At 45.9% G+C, this 18,107-nt stretch overlaps 1 protein-coding gene across 1 annotated transcript; it reads left to right on the forward strand.

The window, feature by feature from the left end:
* Window positions 1-3,765: 3,765 nt before the first annotated feature.
* Window positions 3,766-17,731, forward strand: ARL5A (ARF like GTPase 5A). Its single transcript, XM_073647181.1, has 6 exons — window positions 3,766-4,019; window positions 8,570-8,630; window positions 8,790-8,937; window positions 14,367-14,450; window positions 15,833-15,984; window positions 16,985-17,731. Exons 1-6 carry the CDS (start codon window positions 3,974-3,976, stop codon window positions 17,031-17,033), a joined length of 540 nt encoding a protein of 179 aa, XP_073503282.1. The 5' UTR covers window positions 3,766-3,973; the 3' UTR covers window positions 17,034-17,731.
* Window positions 17,732-18,107: the final 376 nt, after the last annotated feature.

The raw sequence follows: 18,107 nt of genomic DNA on the forward strand, positions 1-18,107 counted from the left end.
TATACTCACCTGTCCGGAGATGTCCCCCACCGTAATCCTCTGACTGCAGACACCGAGGATCCGGGAAAAATTATCCACTCCAGTGAGCGGGCCCCGGAGTTGAGCTCAGGAGCTGTGTCCTGTCACTCATTGAGCGCGGCTCCGACGCCCGCTCACTGCAGGAGTCATTCTCCTCGGCGTCAGCGGTCAGAGGATTACAGCAGGGGACACTTAGGACAGGTGAGTATAAGGATTTTATTCTTTTAATCTTATTCTTACACAGGGACACTGCGGTAGCAGACACTACTACTCCCAACATTATCTCTTGCTCGAGCTGATCGCAGCATGAGCAAGGAACAATGATGAGGGCAGCGTTCAGCACCTGGCGCTTGGGAACAGTGGTAAATGTACACTGATTCCCAGGCGCCGGTATGTGTGACACACATAGTCACACGAACACACGGGACACAGATATCTCCGGTACCGGTTTTTCAGGTACGGCCAATTCCCCACTATCAGTATTTGGCCACGGCTTCACTATCAGTATTTGGTCAGTATGCTGTCAGTAATTTTTCTCATGAGTGGGAGCCAAAACAAAGAGTGGGTGATAAATGCAGAATTGGTGACTTGTTTCTATTATACCTTTTCTCTAATTGCTCCTCACCTGGTTTTGGCTCCCACTCCTGAGAAAAAATACTGACCGAATAGTGATAGTGGGGCCGGGGCCTTTGTCAGTATTCGATCAGTATTTTTTCTCAGGAGTGGGAGCCAAAACCAGGTGAGGAGTAGTCAGAGAAAAGGTATAATAGAAACAAGTCACCAATTCTGCATTTATCACCCACTCCTGGTTTTGGCTCCCACTCCAGAGAAAAAATACTGACCGAATACTGACCAAATACTGATAGTGGGGCCATGGCCTAACAATGCGTATCTGTGTTTGCAGTTCTCTCCGATCTCAGAGCTGTGTTAGGCTCCATTCACATTCATTTTTAAATGATTAGCTTGTACACCGGGAAAACTCTTGAGGATAACAATAAATGTTTCCATAGGGTTCCTTTAGTTAGACGGACGCCAAAAGAGGGTCTTCTCGACTCCATCTGGCCACGCGACTGTGAATTGAGCAGTATTGTTATTCGCAGTCACCACCAGGTCTCGCTGAGTGCAGAGTGAACCTGCGACCCTGATGAACGGTGACGTCAGTACCCGGCGACTGTGAAGAGCGGTGACGTCAGTACCCAGCGACTGTGAAGAGCGGTGATGTCCGTTGCAAATACGATTTTTAGCCCCAAACACATGCATATAAGTAAAAACAATTCCCCAGAAGTGGACAACCCCTTTACAAGATTTGTACCAAGATTGCAAGCTTTCCCCTATCTACACTGCTCAAAAAATAAAGGAAGCACTCAAATAACACATCCTAGATCTGAATGAATGAAATATTCTCATTGAATACTTTGTTCTGTACAAAGTTGAATGTGCTGACAACAAAATCAAACACAAATCATCAATGGAAATCAAATTTATTAACCAATGGAAGCCTGGATTTGGAGTCACCCCCAAAATTAAAGTGGAAAAACACACTACAGGCTGATCCAACTTTGATGTAATGTCCTTAAAACAAGTCAAAATGAGTCTCAGTATTGTGTGTGGCCTCCACGTGCCTGTATGACCTCCCTACAATGCCTGGGCATGCTCCTGATGAGGTTGCGGATGGTCTCCTGTGGGATCTCCTCCCAGACCTGGACTAAAGCATCCGCCAACTCCTGGACAGTCTGTGGTGCAACGTGACGTTGGAGGATGGAGCGAGACATTATGTCCCAGATGTGCTCAATCGGATTCAGGTCTGGGGAACGGGCTGGCCAGTCCATAGCTTCAATGCCTTCATCTTGCAGGAACTGCTGACACACTCCAGCCACATGAGGTCTGGCATTGTCCTGCATTAGGAGGAACCCAGGGCCAACTGCACCAGCATAGGGTCTCACAAGGGGTCTGAGGATCTCATCTCGGTACCTAATGGCAGTCAGGCTACCTCTGGCGAGCACATGGAGGGCTGTGCGGCCCTCCAAAGAAATGCCACCCCACACCATTACTGACTCACTGCCAAACCGGTCATGCTGAAGGATGTTGCAGGCAGCAGATTGCTCTCCACGGCGTCTCCAGACTCTGTCACGTCTGTCACATGTGCTCAGTGTGAACTTGCTTTCATCTGTGAAGAGCACAGGGCACCAGTGGCGACTTTGCCAATCCTGGTGTTCTGTGGCAAATGCCAAGTTTCCGGCACGGTATTGGGCTGTGAGCACAACCCTCATCTGTGGACGTTGGGCCCTCATACCACCCTCATGGAGTCGGTTTCTAACCGTTTGTGCAGACATATGCACATTTGTGGCCGGCTGGAGGTCATTTTGCAAGGCTCTGGCAGTGCTCCTCCTGTTCCTCCTTGCGGTCCTGCTGCTGGGTTGTTGCCCTCCTATGGCCCCCTCCATGTCTCCTGGTGTACTGGCCTGTCTCCTGGTAGCGCCTCCAGCCTCTGGGCACTACGCTGACAGACACAGCAAACCTTTTTGCCACAGCTCGCATTGATGTGCCATCCTGGATGAGCTGCACTACCTGAGCAACTTCTGTGGGTTGTAGAGTACGTCTCATGCTACCACGAGTGTGAAAGCACAACCAACATTCAAAAGTGACCAAAACATCAGTCAGAAAGCATTGGTACTGAGATGTGTTCTGTGGTCCCCACCTGCAGAACCACTCCTTTATTGAGGGTGTCTTGATAATTGCCAATAATTTCCATCTATTGTCTATTCCATTTGCACAACAGCATGTGAAATTGATTGTCAATCAGTGTTGCTTCCTAAGTGGACAGTTTGATTTCACAGAAGTTTGATTCACTTGGAGTTATATTCTGTTGTTTAAGTGTTCCTTTTATTTTTTTGAGAAGTGTATTTGATTGAACAGGGACCCCCACCGATCCCCTACTCTGAACAGCCAGGTCTTAATGGATGACAGAAAAATGATTGACTTAATGTAGAGCCCCAAAACCATTTTAATGACCCATTTAATTAATATCACTGCCATCATGCGATATAATGTCATGCGGCCGCGGGGAGACACAGCGCCGACATCGGAGGAACTCCACCAGTCCGTGTGGTATTACATTTATTATTATTACTCGTATTATTTTTTTTATTCACTTAGTTTTGCCCTACAGATCTATTAAGATGGATTTGTCCAGAAGTGGACAACCCCTTTAACCAGTAATTTATACATATACCCCAAAATTTTGCCAATAAAAACTCATATATAAAAAAAACTCTGGAAAAATTAATGCATTATGTTGCTATGGGCAACAAAAAACACTTTTCCTGACAGTTTTGTTGTTATTTTCTATCACAGCCATAGGAACCAATCAGATCTCAGCTTTCAATTTCTCACCTAGCTAGTAAACATAACAGCTGGATTCTGATTGGTTACTATGGGTAACACCTCTACATTTACTTTTCATTTGCCCTTTTATTTTAACACGTGAAGACGACAATATAATTAATAGATTAGTAATTAACTTACATCTTCGAATTAATCTGCAATAATAATTCTCCTCATGTGATTTTCGTGGTTTCAGATTTCTGCGAATTCAACGCTAATTTTTATGTCTCCAGTAACGAGGTTAGAGTAGAACAAGGGCAGCCATTTTGTCAAAGACCAATTTATCATGAAAGGCTACGCGACGGACGACAGAAAAATGGCTGCTGCATCGAGGACACAATGATGGTTAGTAGCGCCGAATGGGTCTCTCAGGGCGCTCCCTGCTGACGTCATTAGTTGTGCGACGAGCTATGTGTCAGATGAGGGAGTCGGGGTGTTAGTGGCTGTTTCTCGCTGTGGATATGGCGGCTGTGGGAAGCGTCTAGTGACCGAGACATGCCCGTGGGAGAGCTGCCCGTGATGTAAAGCGGCCTGTAGTCGCCTTGTGCCGCCGACAGGAAAACGGCCTAGAATGGGAATCCTATTCACTAAGATATGGAGGCTGTTCAGCCACCAGGGTAAGTGCAGCGGCGTAGAACTACAACTCCCATCATGCCCCATAGAATGAAAGTCACTTTATATAGCATCATATTTAACCCCTTCCCTCCCTCCAAAATGTTTTTTTTTCCCTTCCATTTTTTTCCTTTTTTTCCCCCCTAGAGCCGTAACTTTTTTTCTTCCTTTGATACAGGCGTATGTGCTGGAAAATGGGAGCAAAAATCAACGTGCGGTGAAAATATAAAGAAAAAGATTCCACCATTTCTCATTTTACAGCTTTCATTGTGCAGTAAAAATGACCTGATAACGTGATTCTCCGCCTCAGGGCGATTATACTATTCCCAGCTCTGTTTTATTTTTATTTAAAGGGGTTGTACACCCTTGGGTGTTTTTTTTTTCTTAAATGCATGTGTGTTTTGGCTCATTATCATCTTTGCAATTGTGTTTCATTCACTATTTTGCCTTCAATAGCCTCTGTTGTTGTGTGGTATATTGCGAGCTTCAGAATCTGAGGCTCCATCAGTGAGCTCGTTCTCATTGGGAGTTTGCAACTCATTGATCTCTCTTTTCTGAGCAGCTTCTCTTATTTATGATGATTTATGCAATAGAAAAAAAAAACAGACGCTTCCTGATGTGGTACCAGCACCCTGGAGGAGAAACGGCCGCGTCCCCTCCCCCCCCCCCTGGAGGAGAAGCGGCCGCGTCCCCTCTCCCTTTCCCCCCCGGAGGAGAAGCGGCCGCGTCCCCTCTCCCTTTCCCCCCCGGAGGAGAAGCGGCCGCGTCCCCTCTCCCTTTCCCCCCCGGAGGAGAAGCGGCCGCGTCCCCTCTCCCTTTCCCCCCCGGAGGAGAAGCGGCCTCATCCCCTCTCCCTTTCCCCCCCGGAGGAGAAGCGGCCTCGTCCCCTCTCCCTTTCCCCCCCGGAGGAGAAGCGGCCGCGTCCCCTCTCCCTTTCCCCCCCGGAGGAGAAGCGGCCTCGTCCCCTCTCCCTTTCCCCCCCGGAGGAGAAGCGGCCTCGTCCCCTCTCCCTTTCCCCCCCGGAGGAGAAGCGGCCTCGTCCCCTCTCCCTTTCCCCCCCGGAGGAGAAGCGGCCGCGTCCCCTCTCCCTTTTTCCCCAGAGAAACATCTCCCCCATCCCGGAGGAGGAGAAATACTGGAGACATAACAACATGACCCAAAGAAACAAAAAAGTGAGATAAAACACAAGTAAGCTAATTTACATAATGGGTACAGAAAATCTGCATATCAAAGACGCAGCAAATACTCATCATGGGAACGTACCTTAAGGAGGGCAAAAAAAAAAAAATGGGGGTTGTTTTTCCATTTTTTTGAGATTTCTAACTTTGTTTATTTTCCTATTGATGCAGCTGTATGAGGACTTGTTTTTTGTGTGGCGAGCTGACATTTTATTGGTACCATTTTGGGGTACATACATATGATGCTTTGATAATTTTTTTTATTGCATTTTTTTGGGCTGGGAGAGGGAAGTGCGGAGGAGTTATAAAATAATTTAAGTAAAGGGGTTGTCCAGGGTCTATGTGACTGCAGAGTTTTGAATCCTATCAGCGCTTGCACTGCACACTTTGCATACATGCGGTCACGTGCCGACTAGACGTGCGCAGCCTCAGTCAATGCAAGCGAATTAAGCATGTCTAGTTGGATTGTGGCTAGAATTATGCAAATCACATACTTGTGGTCACATGATCGCCGGCATCGGAGAATCCTCACAGTGTGCAGTGCGCGCGCTGTCAGCATTGAATAGCCTGCAGTGATTTTTGAGATCACGTGACGGGAAGTTGGTACATAGAAGTCATTTGATGCCACCATGGCATCAGAGCGAGCAAAAAACTTGGCTGCAGCAGTTCAGGAGTGAAGAACAAATAAGTTGGATATTGGGGATGAACCATTCACTTCTATTACATCTGTCCATCTACAATATACAAACCTTTATGGACAGAAGTGCAGATGAATACGTATTATTTGCCTTCACCTTTGACTTCAAAGATCAGTCTGCTAGAAATGATTAACCCACAATCGCCCTGTGTGAATGAGCGGCCTTCACATTTAACCCTGCTCCTCCATACCAATCCATTGGACCTTGTTGGTGTGTATATGGCTAGTTCTTTTCAGTTTGCTCTGTTGGATTAATTCTTGGACTCTTCGACCGGTTTTTCAGCTGTGTATAATTTCAGTTTTATGCAACAGTAATAATTCTGCATCTTAACATCCTGAATCACCGCTCTGTTCATGAACATGGCTTAAAGGAGTAGTCCTATTCCAAGTTCATGTACAACAAGAGCTGAATCTGCTACGAAGGTGGCGACTTTGTGTCATCAGCTAATGGATTTTGGCTAGTTTTTCAGTAATAATATATGTATGTTCTTTTCCATATTTTCATGCCCCCTCCTGTTATTGCTGTAAAAAGCTAAATAAAATGCATCAAAACTGTGTATAAACGTGGCCCTAATACTTATAGCCTGGGCCCCAGCTACGGTCATAAAGCATTGAACTTAAACGGAAGCTGTCAGTAGGATCATCCCTCCTAAGCCGTCTATATTGGACATGCAGGTCATAGGACATTCAGTTAATTGATACCTTGGTATCTGCGATCTAATGTCTTATTCCAGTGAAATCTACATCTTAAAAAAAATATGTAAATGAGCATTTAAGATCTATTGGCCAGGCATAGATCTCCCCAAGAATTTGCCTCCAGAACTTATTTAATGTCAAAGGGGGCTTTACTAGTATGAGACAGGTCTGATCTCATAAAATGTATTATTCCATAAAGTAAATGCCAGAAAAAAAAAGCTAATTTATTGGCTTGGAGGAAATTTCCTGAAATGCAGCATTTTAATGGGAAGGAGTAGTGCTCTAGGTGCCCCCACGTGGCCCATAGTCCGCTGTATACCCGGTGTGTGGCTTAGTCCATAGTATTAATGATTCATTGTTTGCGCTGCACGTGGCCCATAGTCCGCTGTATACCCGGTGTGTGGCTTAGTCCATAGTATTAATGATTCATTGTTTGCGCTGCACATGGCCCATAGTCCGCTGTATACCCGGTGTGTGGCTTAGTCCATAGTATTAATGATTCATTGTTTGCGCTGCAGGTGGCCCATAGTCCGCTGTATACCCGGTGTGTGACTTAGTCCATAGTATTAATGATTCATTGTTTGCGCTGCACATGGCCCATAGTCCGCTGTATACCCGGTGTGTGGCTTAGTCCATAGTATTAATGATTCATTGTTTGCGCTGCAGGTGGCCCATAGTCCGCTGTATACCCGGTGTGTGACTTAGTCCATAGTATTAATGATTCATTGTTTGCTCTGCGCAGCGTATTGTGTTTACTCTGTAATTGATCTCCATAGTGAAAACTTATCACAGAGACTCTGCCCCTGGACGCCCTCGTCTAACCTCACACAAGCTTTCATCTGCAGTTGGAGTAATTGAATTTTAAAGATTTTTTTTTTAATGTGCAATCTTTCAGCCAATTGTTTTATTTTTCCAATGTTTCCAAACATAAAGAGGTTTTCTGTTTTTTTTTTTTTATAAATCATTAGTTATCCATCGAATAGGTGAAGGCTGTTGGAATTGTGATGGATGACCACTGATCGCCGGAACAGGGGTCCTCCGCTACCCTACTTCTCCCCCCCCCCTCACGGCCACAAGTTTGTCGGCAGGATCACCAGTCACAAGTTTTTGATGCTGTACTCGGCCGTCTTTGCCATCATCATAGGTTTGGAATAGAGCAGCAGGTTTCACTTGTGCAACCAGCTCGTCATTCTGCTCCCCCAGTCGATAGGGGATAACCTGAATAGGAGTTCTCCGATTCTTTATCCACAGGACAAGCGATAATAGACAGGCATCTGAATGTCCGTCTCCGGTAGGCGTAGAGTCCCGAAAATGATGCACATCAGAGCGCATGTTCGCTCTGCTGGCACTATTAGTCTTAGTCGGTTCATACATTCGGATCTCGTTTTGCTGGGGGTTTAGACATATGCCCCGACGGGACCAGCGAACGTGACCCTAGACGCAATGTGAAAACATCCTAACTGGTTGATCGCTTGGGGTCCGACCGCTGGGCAGAATGGAGCAGCAATGACCACAGCTCCATTTATTTCCTAATGGGGCTGTCGAGCGTTGCGATCAGCTTTTTCTGGCAGCCCTCATAGAGAATGAATGGAGCCTTTATAGACGGATCCAAGCACATTTGCAATTTTCTGCTTATTAAAGTTTTCAGCCGTTCTAGAGATCTCAACTCTTTTCTTTTGTTTTGCGCTCGTTGCCTTGGTGACCGACCACCACTACTAGACAGCAGAACATATGCAGTGCTCCAAAACTCTTTCCTATTGACCTTGTAAGCCTAAAGGCAGTTCTTACAAGCTAGACAGCATCGGTGGTCGGTCTCCTAGGCAACGAGCTGTAAACAAAATAAAAATGTTAGTTTCTCAAGAACGGCTGCAAATTTTAATATACAGTAAATTGCACTAGCCAACAAGTCTATGATCCTCATAGATGGATAAACACTTTAAATGCCCATATAATGATTTGTATATATTTTATTTCTGTATTTCAGAGCACAAGGTTATAATTGTGGGCCTGGATAACGCGGGGAAGACGACCATACTGTATCAGTTGTAAGTACCTCTTTCGTGTTTTTATTGTGCCTAAAGGGTTGGGCTTTCCTTGGGCCTCAATGTTCTCCTGTTAGGTTTGTCGCGTGATTCGCGGTGGAGCTCGCGCCTTGTCGTTCAGCTGGTTGTCAGCGATGTATCCATCAGTCTTTTATTTTCCAGTTCCATGAATGAAGTAGTTCACACGTCTCCAACAATAGGCAGCAACGTGGAGGAGATAGTGGTGAACAACACAAGGTTTCTTATGTGGGACATCGGCGGTCAGGAATCTCTCCGCTCGTCGTGGAATACGTATTATACCAACACAGAGGTGAGATTGTGTCCTCAGCATGAAAAATGGCATCTCTCCATACTGCTACGGCCGTGATATGAGCGAACCCCAACTTAAAAGTACCGAACAGTTAGTGTCCGGCGCTAAACTCTAAATACGAACTTCTCCCGGAAGTCTGTTTTAATGTTAGGAGTTCTGGGAGGAGAGAGGGAGATATTTCCAGCTCCAAAGTTCGGGTTCCCATTGATTTTAATGGGGTTCCAGTTCGGGTACAGTTCTGAACTGAACTTTGGACTAAACTTCGGTCGGGTACCAGAGCCCAAACTTCCACGGGTCCGCTCATCCCTAATGATGTCCAATTATTTATGGGAATACTTGTATAAAAATAAATTTATTAAGGCCCACATCCACCCATAAAAGATGGCCGATTGTCCATATACTGGTCGATTGAATTTATTGAATTGTATAATCTAGCAGAATGCCATAGCTTTATAAGATGGGGAAAAACACTTGAATTTTTCAAGGGGTTGTCAAAGACTATTTCATCTTTTTAACTAGGCAGATAGTTGCCTCCATTCATGTTGCACATTGATCCGAAAAAATGACTGTCTGCAGTACAGCTACTTTTCAGGCCGTCGGACCTCCTCAGAATATGAAGTCCTACTGAAATGTCATCTTTGTTTTTATAAAGGTGCACATAATACAGTAAAGTGTTGATCTGGAATTATCGGAACCAAGGTGTGATGTTTAAAAAAGAAAAAAAAAAAAAAACACCCCTGACTCACATGTATAGAAATACACTGCTCAAAAAAATAAAGCGAACGCTCAAATAACACATCCTAGATCTGAATGAATTAAATATTCTCATTGAATACTTTGTTCTGTACAAAGTTGAATGTGCTGACAACAAAATCACACAAAAATCATCAATGGAAATCAAATTTATTTACCAATGGAGGCCTGGATTTGGCGTCACCCCCAAAATTAAAGTGGAAAAACACACTACAGGCTGATCCAACTTTGATGTAATGTCCTTAAAACAAGTCAAAATGAGTCTCAGTATTGTGTGCGGCCTCCACGTGCCTGTATGACCTCCCTACAACGCCTGGGCATGCTCCTGATGAGGTTGCGGATGGTCTCCTGTGGGATCTCCTCCCAGACCTGGACTAAAGCATCCGCCAACTCCTGGACAGTCTGTGGTGCAACGTGACGTTGGTGGATGGAGCGAGACATGATGTCCCAGATGTGCTCAATCGGATTCAGGTCTGGGGAACGGGCTGGCCAGTCCATAGCTTCAATGCCTTCATCTTGCAGGAACTGCTGACACACTCCAGCCACATGAGGTCTGGCATTGTCCTGCATTAGGAGGAACCCAGGGCCAACCGCACCAGCATATGGTCTCACAAGGGGTCTGAGGATCTCATCTCGGCACCTAATGGCAGTCAGGCTACCTCTGGCAAGCACATGGAGGGCTGTGCGGCCCTCCAAAGAAATGCCACCCCACACCATTACTGACCCACTGCCAAACCGGTCATGCTGAAGGATGTTGCAGGCAGCAGATCGCTCTCCACGGCGTCTCCAGACTCTGTCACGTCTGTCACATGTGCTCAGTGTGAACCTGCTTTCATCTGTGAAGCGCACAGGGTGCCAGTGGCGACTTTGCCAATCCTGGTGTTCTGTGGCAAATGCCAAGCATCCTGCACTGTGTTGGGCTGTGAGCACAACCCCCATCTGTGGACGTCGGGCCCTCATACCACCCTCATGGAGTCGGTTTCTAACCCTTTGTGCAGACACATGCACATTTGTGGCCTGCTGGAGGTCATTTTGCAGGGCTCTGGCTGTGCTCCTCCTGTTCCTCCTTGCACAAAGGCGGGGGTAGCGGTCCTGCTGCTGGGTTGTTGCCCTCCTACGGCCCCCTCCACATCTCCTGGTGTACTGGCATGTCTCCTGGTAGCGCCTCCAGCCTCTGGACACTACGCTGACAGACACAGCAAACCTTCTTGCCACAGCTTGCATTGATGTGCCATCCTGGATGAGCTGCACTACCTGAGCAACTTCTGTGGGTTGTAGAGTGGGTCTCATGCTACCGCGAGTGTGAAAGCACAACCAACATTCAAAAGTGACCAAAACATCAGTCAGAAAGCATTGGTACTGAGATGTGGTCTGTGGTCCCCCACCTGCAGAACCACTCTTTTATTGAGGGTGTCTTGATAATTGCCAATAATTTCCATCTATTGTCTATTCCATTTGCACAACAGCATGTGAAATTGATTGTCAATCAGTGTTGCTTCCTAAGTGGACAGTTTGATTTCACAGAAGTTTGATTTACCTGGAGTTATATTCTGTTGTTTAAGTGTTCCTTTTATTTTTTTGAGCAGTGTATGTATGTATATGTGTGTGTGTGTGTGTGTGTGTGTGTGTGTATATATATAATATATTACTACATGGTGGCCCGATTCTAACGCATCGGGTATTCTAGCATATGTCTCCCTATAATACCCCATGCAGGATGTCACATCCCCCCTATATAATGCCCCATGCAGGAAGTCACATCCCCCCTATATAATACCCCATGCAGGGTGACACATCCCCCGTATATAATACCCCATGCAGGATGTCACATCCCCCCTATATAATACCCCATGCAGGATGTCACATCCCCCCTATATAATACCCCATGCAGGCTGTCACATCTCTCCATAGTGCCCCATGCAGGCTGTCACATCTCTCCATAGTGCCCCATGCAGGCTGTCACATCTCTCCATAGTGCCCCATGCAGGCTGTCACATCTCTCCATAGTGCCCCATGCAGGCTGTCACATCTCTCCATAGTGCCCCATGCAGGCTGTCACATCTCTCCATAGTGCCCCATGCAGGATGTCACATCTCTCCATAGTGCCCAATGCAGGATGTCACATCCCCCCTATATAATACCCCATGCAGGATGCCACATCTCTCCATAGTGCCCCATGCAGGCTGTCACATCCCCCCTATATAATACCCCATGCAGGATGTCACATCCCCCCTATATAATACCCCATGCAGGATGTCACATCTCTCCATAGTGCCCCATGCAGGCTGTCACATCCCCCCTTTATAATACCCCATGCAGGATGTCACATCCCCCCTATATAATACCCCATGCAGGATGTCACCTCTCCCCCCATAGTGCCCCATGCAGGTCCCCTATGGCCCCATACAAAAAAAAAAAATCCAATACTCACCTCACTGCTTCTCTGGACTCCAGCGTAGCCGGCATCTTCACGCTGTGCGCTGTGACCGCTCAGGAGAGAGCGCGGTGTAAAGACGTCACCGCGCCCTCTGACCTGAGACGTCACAGAGCTGCAGCGGAAGACACAGGAGCTGCTGCGCAGGCACAGGGAGGGGTAAGTATGATGCCGGGTGCCGGGGTCCTGATCGAGTGGGGGGAGGAGAGGGGAGAGGAGAGGAGGGGAGGGGCGTCACACTTGTCCTCGGGAGATAAGCGGCCGTAGCTGCTGATCTTCCGACGATAGCCGCATGTAGGTCAGCGGCGCCTGCGGTCGGGGGACTTATGCTGCGAGCAGCCGGCTGCATCTCCCGGCTGCATCGCCGCTGACCTCCGTGCCGCACATGAGCCGCTAATGGCCCCCATGTTTTTCTGAAATGCCGCGTTGCTGATTGGCCGGGGCCGGACCAATCGGCGACCCGGGATTTCCTGGACAGACAGACAGACGGGATAAGACAATGATATAGATAGATGTGTGTGTACATATCAGTACAGACCAAAAGTTTGGACACACCTTCTCATTTAAAGATTTTTCTGTATTTTCATGACTATGAAAATTGTACATTCACACTGAAGGCATCAAAACTATGAATTAACACATGTGGAATTCTATACTTAACAAAAAAGTGTGAAACAACTGAAAATATGTCTTATATTCTAGGTTCTTCAAAGTAGCCTCCTTTTGCTTTGATGACTGCTTTGCACACTCTTGGCATTCTCTTGATGAGCTTCAAGAGGTAGTCACCGGAAATGGTTTTCACTTCACAGGTGTGCCCTGTCAGGTTTAATAAGTGGGATTTCTTGACTTATAAATGAGGTTGGGACCATCAGTTGTGTTGTGCAAGAAGTCAGGTGGATACACAGCTGATAGTCCTACTGAATAGACTGTTAGAATTTGTATTCTGGCAAGAAAAAAGCCTCTAAGTAAAGAAAAACGAGTGGCCATCATTACTTTAAGAAATGAAGGTCAGTCAGTGTGAAAAATTGGGCAAACTTTGAAAGTGTCCCCAAGTGTAGTTGCAAAAACCATCAAGCGCTACAAAGAAACTGGCTCACATGAGGACCGCCCCAGGAAAGGAAGACCAAGAGTCACCTCTGCTTCTGAGGATAAGTTTATCCGAGTCACCAGCCTCAGAAATCGCAGGTTAGCAGCAGCTCAGATTAGAGACCAGGTCAATGCCACACAGAGTTCTAGCAGCAGACACATCTCTACAACAACTGTTAAGAGGAGACTTTGTGCAGCAGGCCTTCAAGGTAAAATAGCTGCTAGGAAACCACTGCTAAGGACAGGCAACAAGCAGAAGAGACTTGTCTGGGCTAAAGAACACAAGGAATGGACATTAGACCAGTGGAAATCTGTGCTTTGGTCTGATGAGTCCAAATTTGAGATCTTTGGTTCCAACCACCGTGTCTTTGTGCGACGCAGAAAAGGTGAACGGATGGACTCTACATGCCTGGTTCCCACCGTGAAGCATGATGGAGGTGTGATGGTGTGGGGGTGCTTTGCTGGTGACACTGTTGGGGATTTATTCAAAATTGAAGGCATACTGAACCAGCATGGCTACCACAGCATCTTGCAGCGGCATGCTATTCCATCCGGTTTGCGTTTAGTTGGACCATCATTTATTTTTCAACAGGACAATGACCCCAAACACACCTCCAGGCTGTGTAAGGGCTATTTGACCAAGCAGGAGAGTGATGGGGTGCTACGCCAGATGACCTGGCCTCCACAGTCACCAGACCTGAACCCAATCGAGATGGTTTGGGGTGAGCTGGACCGCAGAGTGAAGGCAAAAGGGCCAACAAGTGCTAAGCATCTCTGGGAACTCCTTCAAGATTGTTGGAAGACCATTTCCGGTGACTACCTCTTGAAGCTCATCAAGAGAATGCCAAGAGTGTGCAAAGCAGTCATCAAAGCAAAAGGTGGCTACTTTGAAGAACCTAGAATATAAGACATATTTTCAGTTGTTTCACACTTTTTTGTTAAGTATATAATTCCACATGTGTTAATTCATAGTTTGCTAATGCTCCGTGGCAAAAAGATTGCTAGGTCTAAAATAGATGGGTGATTGAAAACGGACAGGTGTGTGAAAAATCGCGTCACTCGTGTCCAAAAATTAAAGGCATGATTGGGTCTGCGTTGAGAATTCTGCATCTTTCTTACCTCTTTCCCCTCAGACGTTTCTTCTCTTTTCCTGCAGTTTGTGATCGTGGTGGTGGACAGCACCGATAGAGAGCGGATCTCGGTGACCAGAGAGGAGCTTTATAAGATGTTATCTCACGAGGTGAGTTACAGCTTCGGGAGGGCTCAATAACAAACAGGGCAACTGCAACCACTGTGTGCATATACCACGATAACCAGCATTTGTATTCTGCTTTTCTCACAATGGACTCAAAGTGAATACAATAAAATGGGAAGAAGACACGAGAGCGCTGCTCTGCAAACACCGCCCGATCAGTGGCTGTAATAGTTACTAATCCGAGTGTTGCTCAAGTTCTCTCATTTTAAAGGGACAGTACGAAGAGGCTCTGTGCATCCTTTATTTAAAGTGCCGCCGCCTCCAGAGGTGACTTCAAGTGGTCGCACGCTGATGGCGATAAGTGGTTTCTTCTTACTGTCCGGTTCATTGCTCAAGGGAGAGAAATTTAGTGGGTGCGCACGCTTTCACTAGGACAGAATGTCACGATAGTTTCTAGTTTGAAGTGTATGTTAGGAATGTGCCCAGAAATGTGAATTGGCGGGAAAGTCCGGAAACCTTCTGGTTATGCTTTGCTTCCACTCTTAATCATACGTGAAGATCTCTGCTTGCTGTCAGTAGATGGAAACATTCATTGCTTACTTTCTGAAGCTGGAAATGTGTCCTGATCTTGTCTGCTCACAGCTGAGAGTTTACTAGGAGGTCAGGACGGCTGTATGTGGTGCCGTCTCAGACAAATCAGATACACCACAGGCAAGTCGCATGACAAAGGGACAAAGTAGTGACCTAAAATCCAACAGTATTATTTTTTTTTTTGCATGAACCTGTTGGCAATTACTAGATCTTTATGTGGCAATAGTCAGTGTCTCTGGGTAGCCCCTACCTAGTTGTGTCCAGTCCAGACAGTCCTCTCTGAGCGGAGTTCATCAGCGGCACAAATTGCTTTCCTGTCCGGTTAGTTAGCATACAATGTAGATATGTGCTTAAAGGGGTTGTCCACTACCTTCGCATTGGTGACCTATCCTTGGGATAGGTCATCAATGGCTGATTGGTTGGGGTCCGACACCTGGCACCCCCACCAATCAGCTATTCTCGGTTTTGTCGGATGTGTAGTGGCTGCAGCAGGGTACTATCAGAAGACAGAGCAGCTCCACAATCAAGCAGTTACACCCCCGAGAAAAGCTGATCTGCGAAGGTGCCGGGTGTCGGACCCCAACCAATCAGACATTGATGACCTATTCTCAGGATAGGTCATCAAAAAAAAAGTAGTGGACGACCTCTTTAATTCATAGTATCCAGGCTGTTTAGCTCCCAGAGGATTAGCCTAAAGGCGAAACCTCAGCCGCGACGAGAACGACATCCGAACACGTGTGTAACATTTGCATTGGATTAGTAAAAAAAACATTGCTATTTAGGGAAAAGTAAGATACGGAAATGATGATAGATTTTACTTCTTTTGCTATTTGAAGGACCTAAAGAAAGCCGGACTGCTGGTGTTTGCAAATAAACAAGATGTGAAGGAGTGCATGACGGTGGCCGAAATCTCCCAGTTCTTGAAGTTGACGTCGGTTAAGGATCATCAGTGGCACATACAGGCCTGCTGTGCGCTCACTGGAGAGGGGTGAGGAGACGGCCATTATTTGTCCTGACTTGTGACACTCACGTGATAGTCTCTCTCAGGAATGGGTCATCTCCTTTCTTTTATATAGAGGTTTGGTAACATATGGGCACCAGCTGCTGCTATCTGTGCCCATCCAGAGAGGTGACGTCCCTCTGCCGGCATCAGCGCTTATATCATGGGCAAACTTTCTAGAACTCCCATAGAGTGGTGGGATGCATACTCATCTCAAACTTCTCCCCGGTGATATTGTAGTGATCAGTGGCATCTAAAGTTTTATCACCTATACAGTGGATAGACACGAATACATTTATTCTAGTAGGAATACAACTAACAATAGTGATGTTATTAACCAGGACTCTGGGAAAAGGGTTATTCTCTTAGGCCAGCCTCTGGGTGCCCAGCTGTTTAGAAACTACATCTCCCAGCATGCTCTAGTGGAGCGAGACATGCAGAGCCTCACCTAGGATCTCAACCACCTAGGATAACCCCTTCTTTTTTTATTTTAGGCAACTCCTTTCTCAAAGGAAGATGGTAGCTGGCTAGTTAGTGAATTGGTTATACTCCATCACTGGATATTAGTTGGCACCCCGTGCAACCAGTACATTGGCATGTCCCCCAAAGAGAGGGTTGCTATTTACAGGGGTCCCCTCCAGAGTATTGTCTTCACGAATATTCCAAATCAGCCAAAAAAAAGTGGGTTTTTGGTTTTAGAAAAGTACAATTTTTTTCTGAGAGTTAAAGAAACTTCCGATTGATTTCTCTCTTCTGTTCAGCCGTCTCTGTTTTGGGGATCACCCACCTCTGCTATTCCACGCTTAGTGTTTTTTTTTTTTACCTGTGTTCCCTAGATCCCTGCATGTTAAGGTATATCTAATCGGGCAGACTTTCCTTATTGCATCTGAGAAGGCTTTTGGAGCTGTAGCTGTACTGATGGATATAAATGGAGACATACCTGGTGCGTCTTCTGCAGTTCACTTCTCCTCCTTTTCTCATTGTTTAGCCTTTGTCAAGGACTGGAGTGGATGATGTCGAGACTAAAATCCAGATGACCCCAGTGACACACGTGCGGAGACATTAGACTTCGGACATACTGTATTTATGAATCCCTGAACTGCTGCAAACCAAGTATTTATAAGCGTCGTGTCCCACCAACAGGACAACACCAGGGACCCCCGATCCAGCGGCTCCTGTGTCCTATGAAAGCTGTGATTGACCTGACCATTCTTTTTAGTCTTTGCACCCCCCTCCCCTCTGTTCCTCACACATGGAAAGTCAGAGAAGGTGGTTTTTAAACTTTTTTTATATCGTAGCTTCGGTTCTTGTCCAGTTGAATGTGGGAATAAGCTGACAACAGCGAGCCTACGAATCAAGCACGGACTGAGCAGCATTGAGACCAGCGACTCGGTACATATCTCTATATTTCCCGTGTTCTCGCATGCTCCTCAGTTCCAGTAACATACAGAAACATTGCCTTGATGACCGTTAATATTGCACAGTTCCAACTTGAAAACTCTGATATATAAGACTATTGTTTGGCACTTTTTTTTTTCTTTTTTTTGTGTTTCTTTTGATTTTGGGGCTTTTTTTTATTTTTTTTTTAAATTGTACATTCCTTGGCGTATGCCGATCTGCATGTTATTTTCCCTCCACCTACCATCATTCTTTATTTAACTCTCCTGCTCTTGTCCGGAAAACCTGCTGAAATAAATTTTGACCTGGTGATAAAGTAAAGATGGAGGGGAAAATCCTCTGGTGTCGTTTCTGTTTAATTCTTTACCTACTTGTCTGGTCTTAGAAAACCACGGCTGCCTTCTTCCTAAAACCACGTCACTATTCACTTCTACAGGCCCAATTCATTATTGCATTTTTGTCTTTTTTTTTTTTCCCCCCGTTTTTTTTTTTTCACCCATTTTTCTTTTGCGCCCTTTTTCTTTTAATATGCATCTTTTTAGTTTTGTGTTCTCCTATGTGTGTTTATTTTTATGTTCACCACTGTGGGTAGGATTTGGAGATTTCAAGATGTTTGGTCGATTTTAAAAATTACGACTTATTTTTTTTTATTTTTTAAATTGCAAAAATATGTACTCCAGTCTTCGACTTGCAAATTTTGTGCCATTTTAGCA

This window comes from Phyllobates terribilis, unplaced genomic scaffold (genome assembly GCF_046119375.1).
Source record: "Phyllobates terribilis strain yellow unplaced genomic scaffold, ASM4611937v1 Scaffold_9__5_contigs__length_417890890, whole genome shotgun sequence".
NCBI classification, from domain to species: domain Eukaryota; kingdom Metazoa; phylum Chordata; class Amphibia; order Anura; family Dendrobatidae; genus Phyllobates; species Phyllobates terribilis.

Excerpts from the sequence above, each read along its gene's own strand:
- ARL5A (XM_073647181.1), top strand. The coding sequence starts at position 3,974 with ATGGGAATCCTATTCACTAAGATATGGAGGCTGTTCAGCCACCAGG. Across the intron at positions 8,631-8,789 it reads ACGACCATACTGTATCAGTT|TTCCATGAATGAAGTAGTTC; the intron begins GTAAGTACCTCT and ends TTTATTTTCCAG. Across the intron at positions 15,985-16,984 it reads TGTGCGCTCACTGGAGAGGG|CCTTTGTCAAGGACTGGAGT; the intron begins GTGAGGAGACGG and ends CTCATTGTTTAG.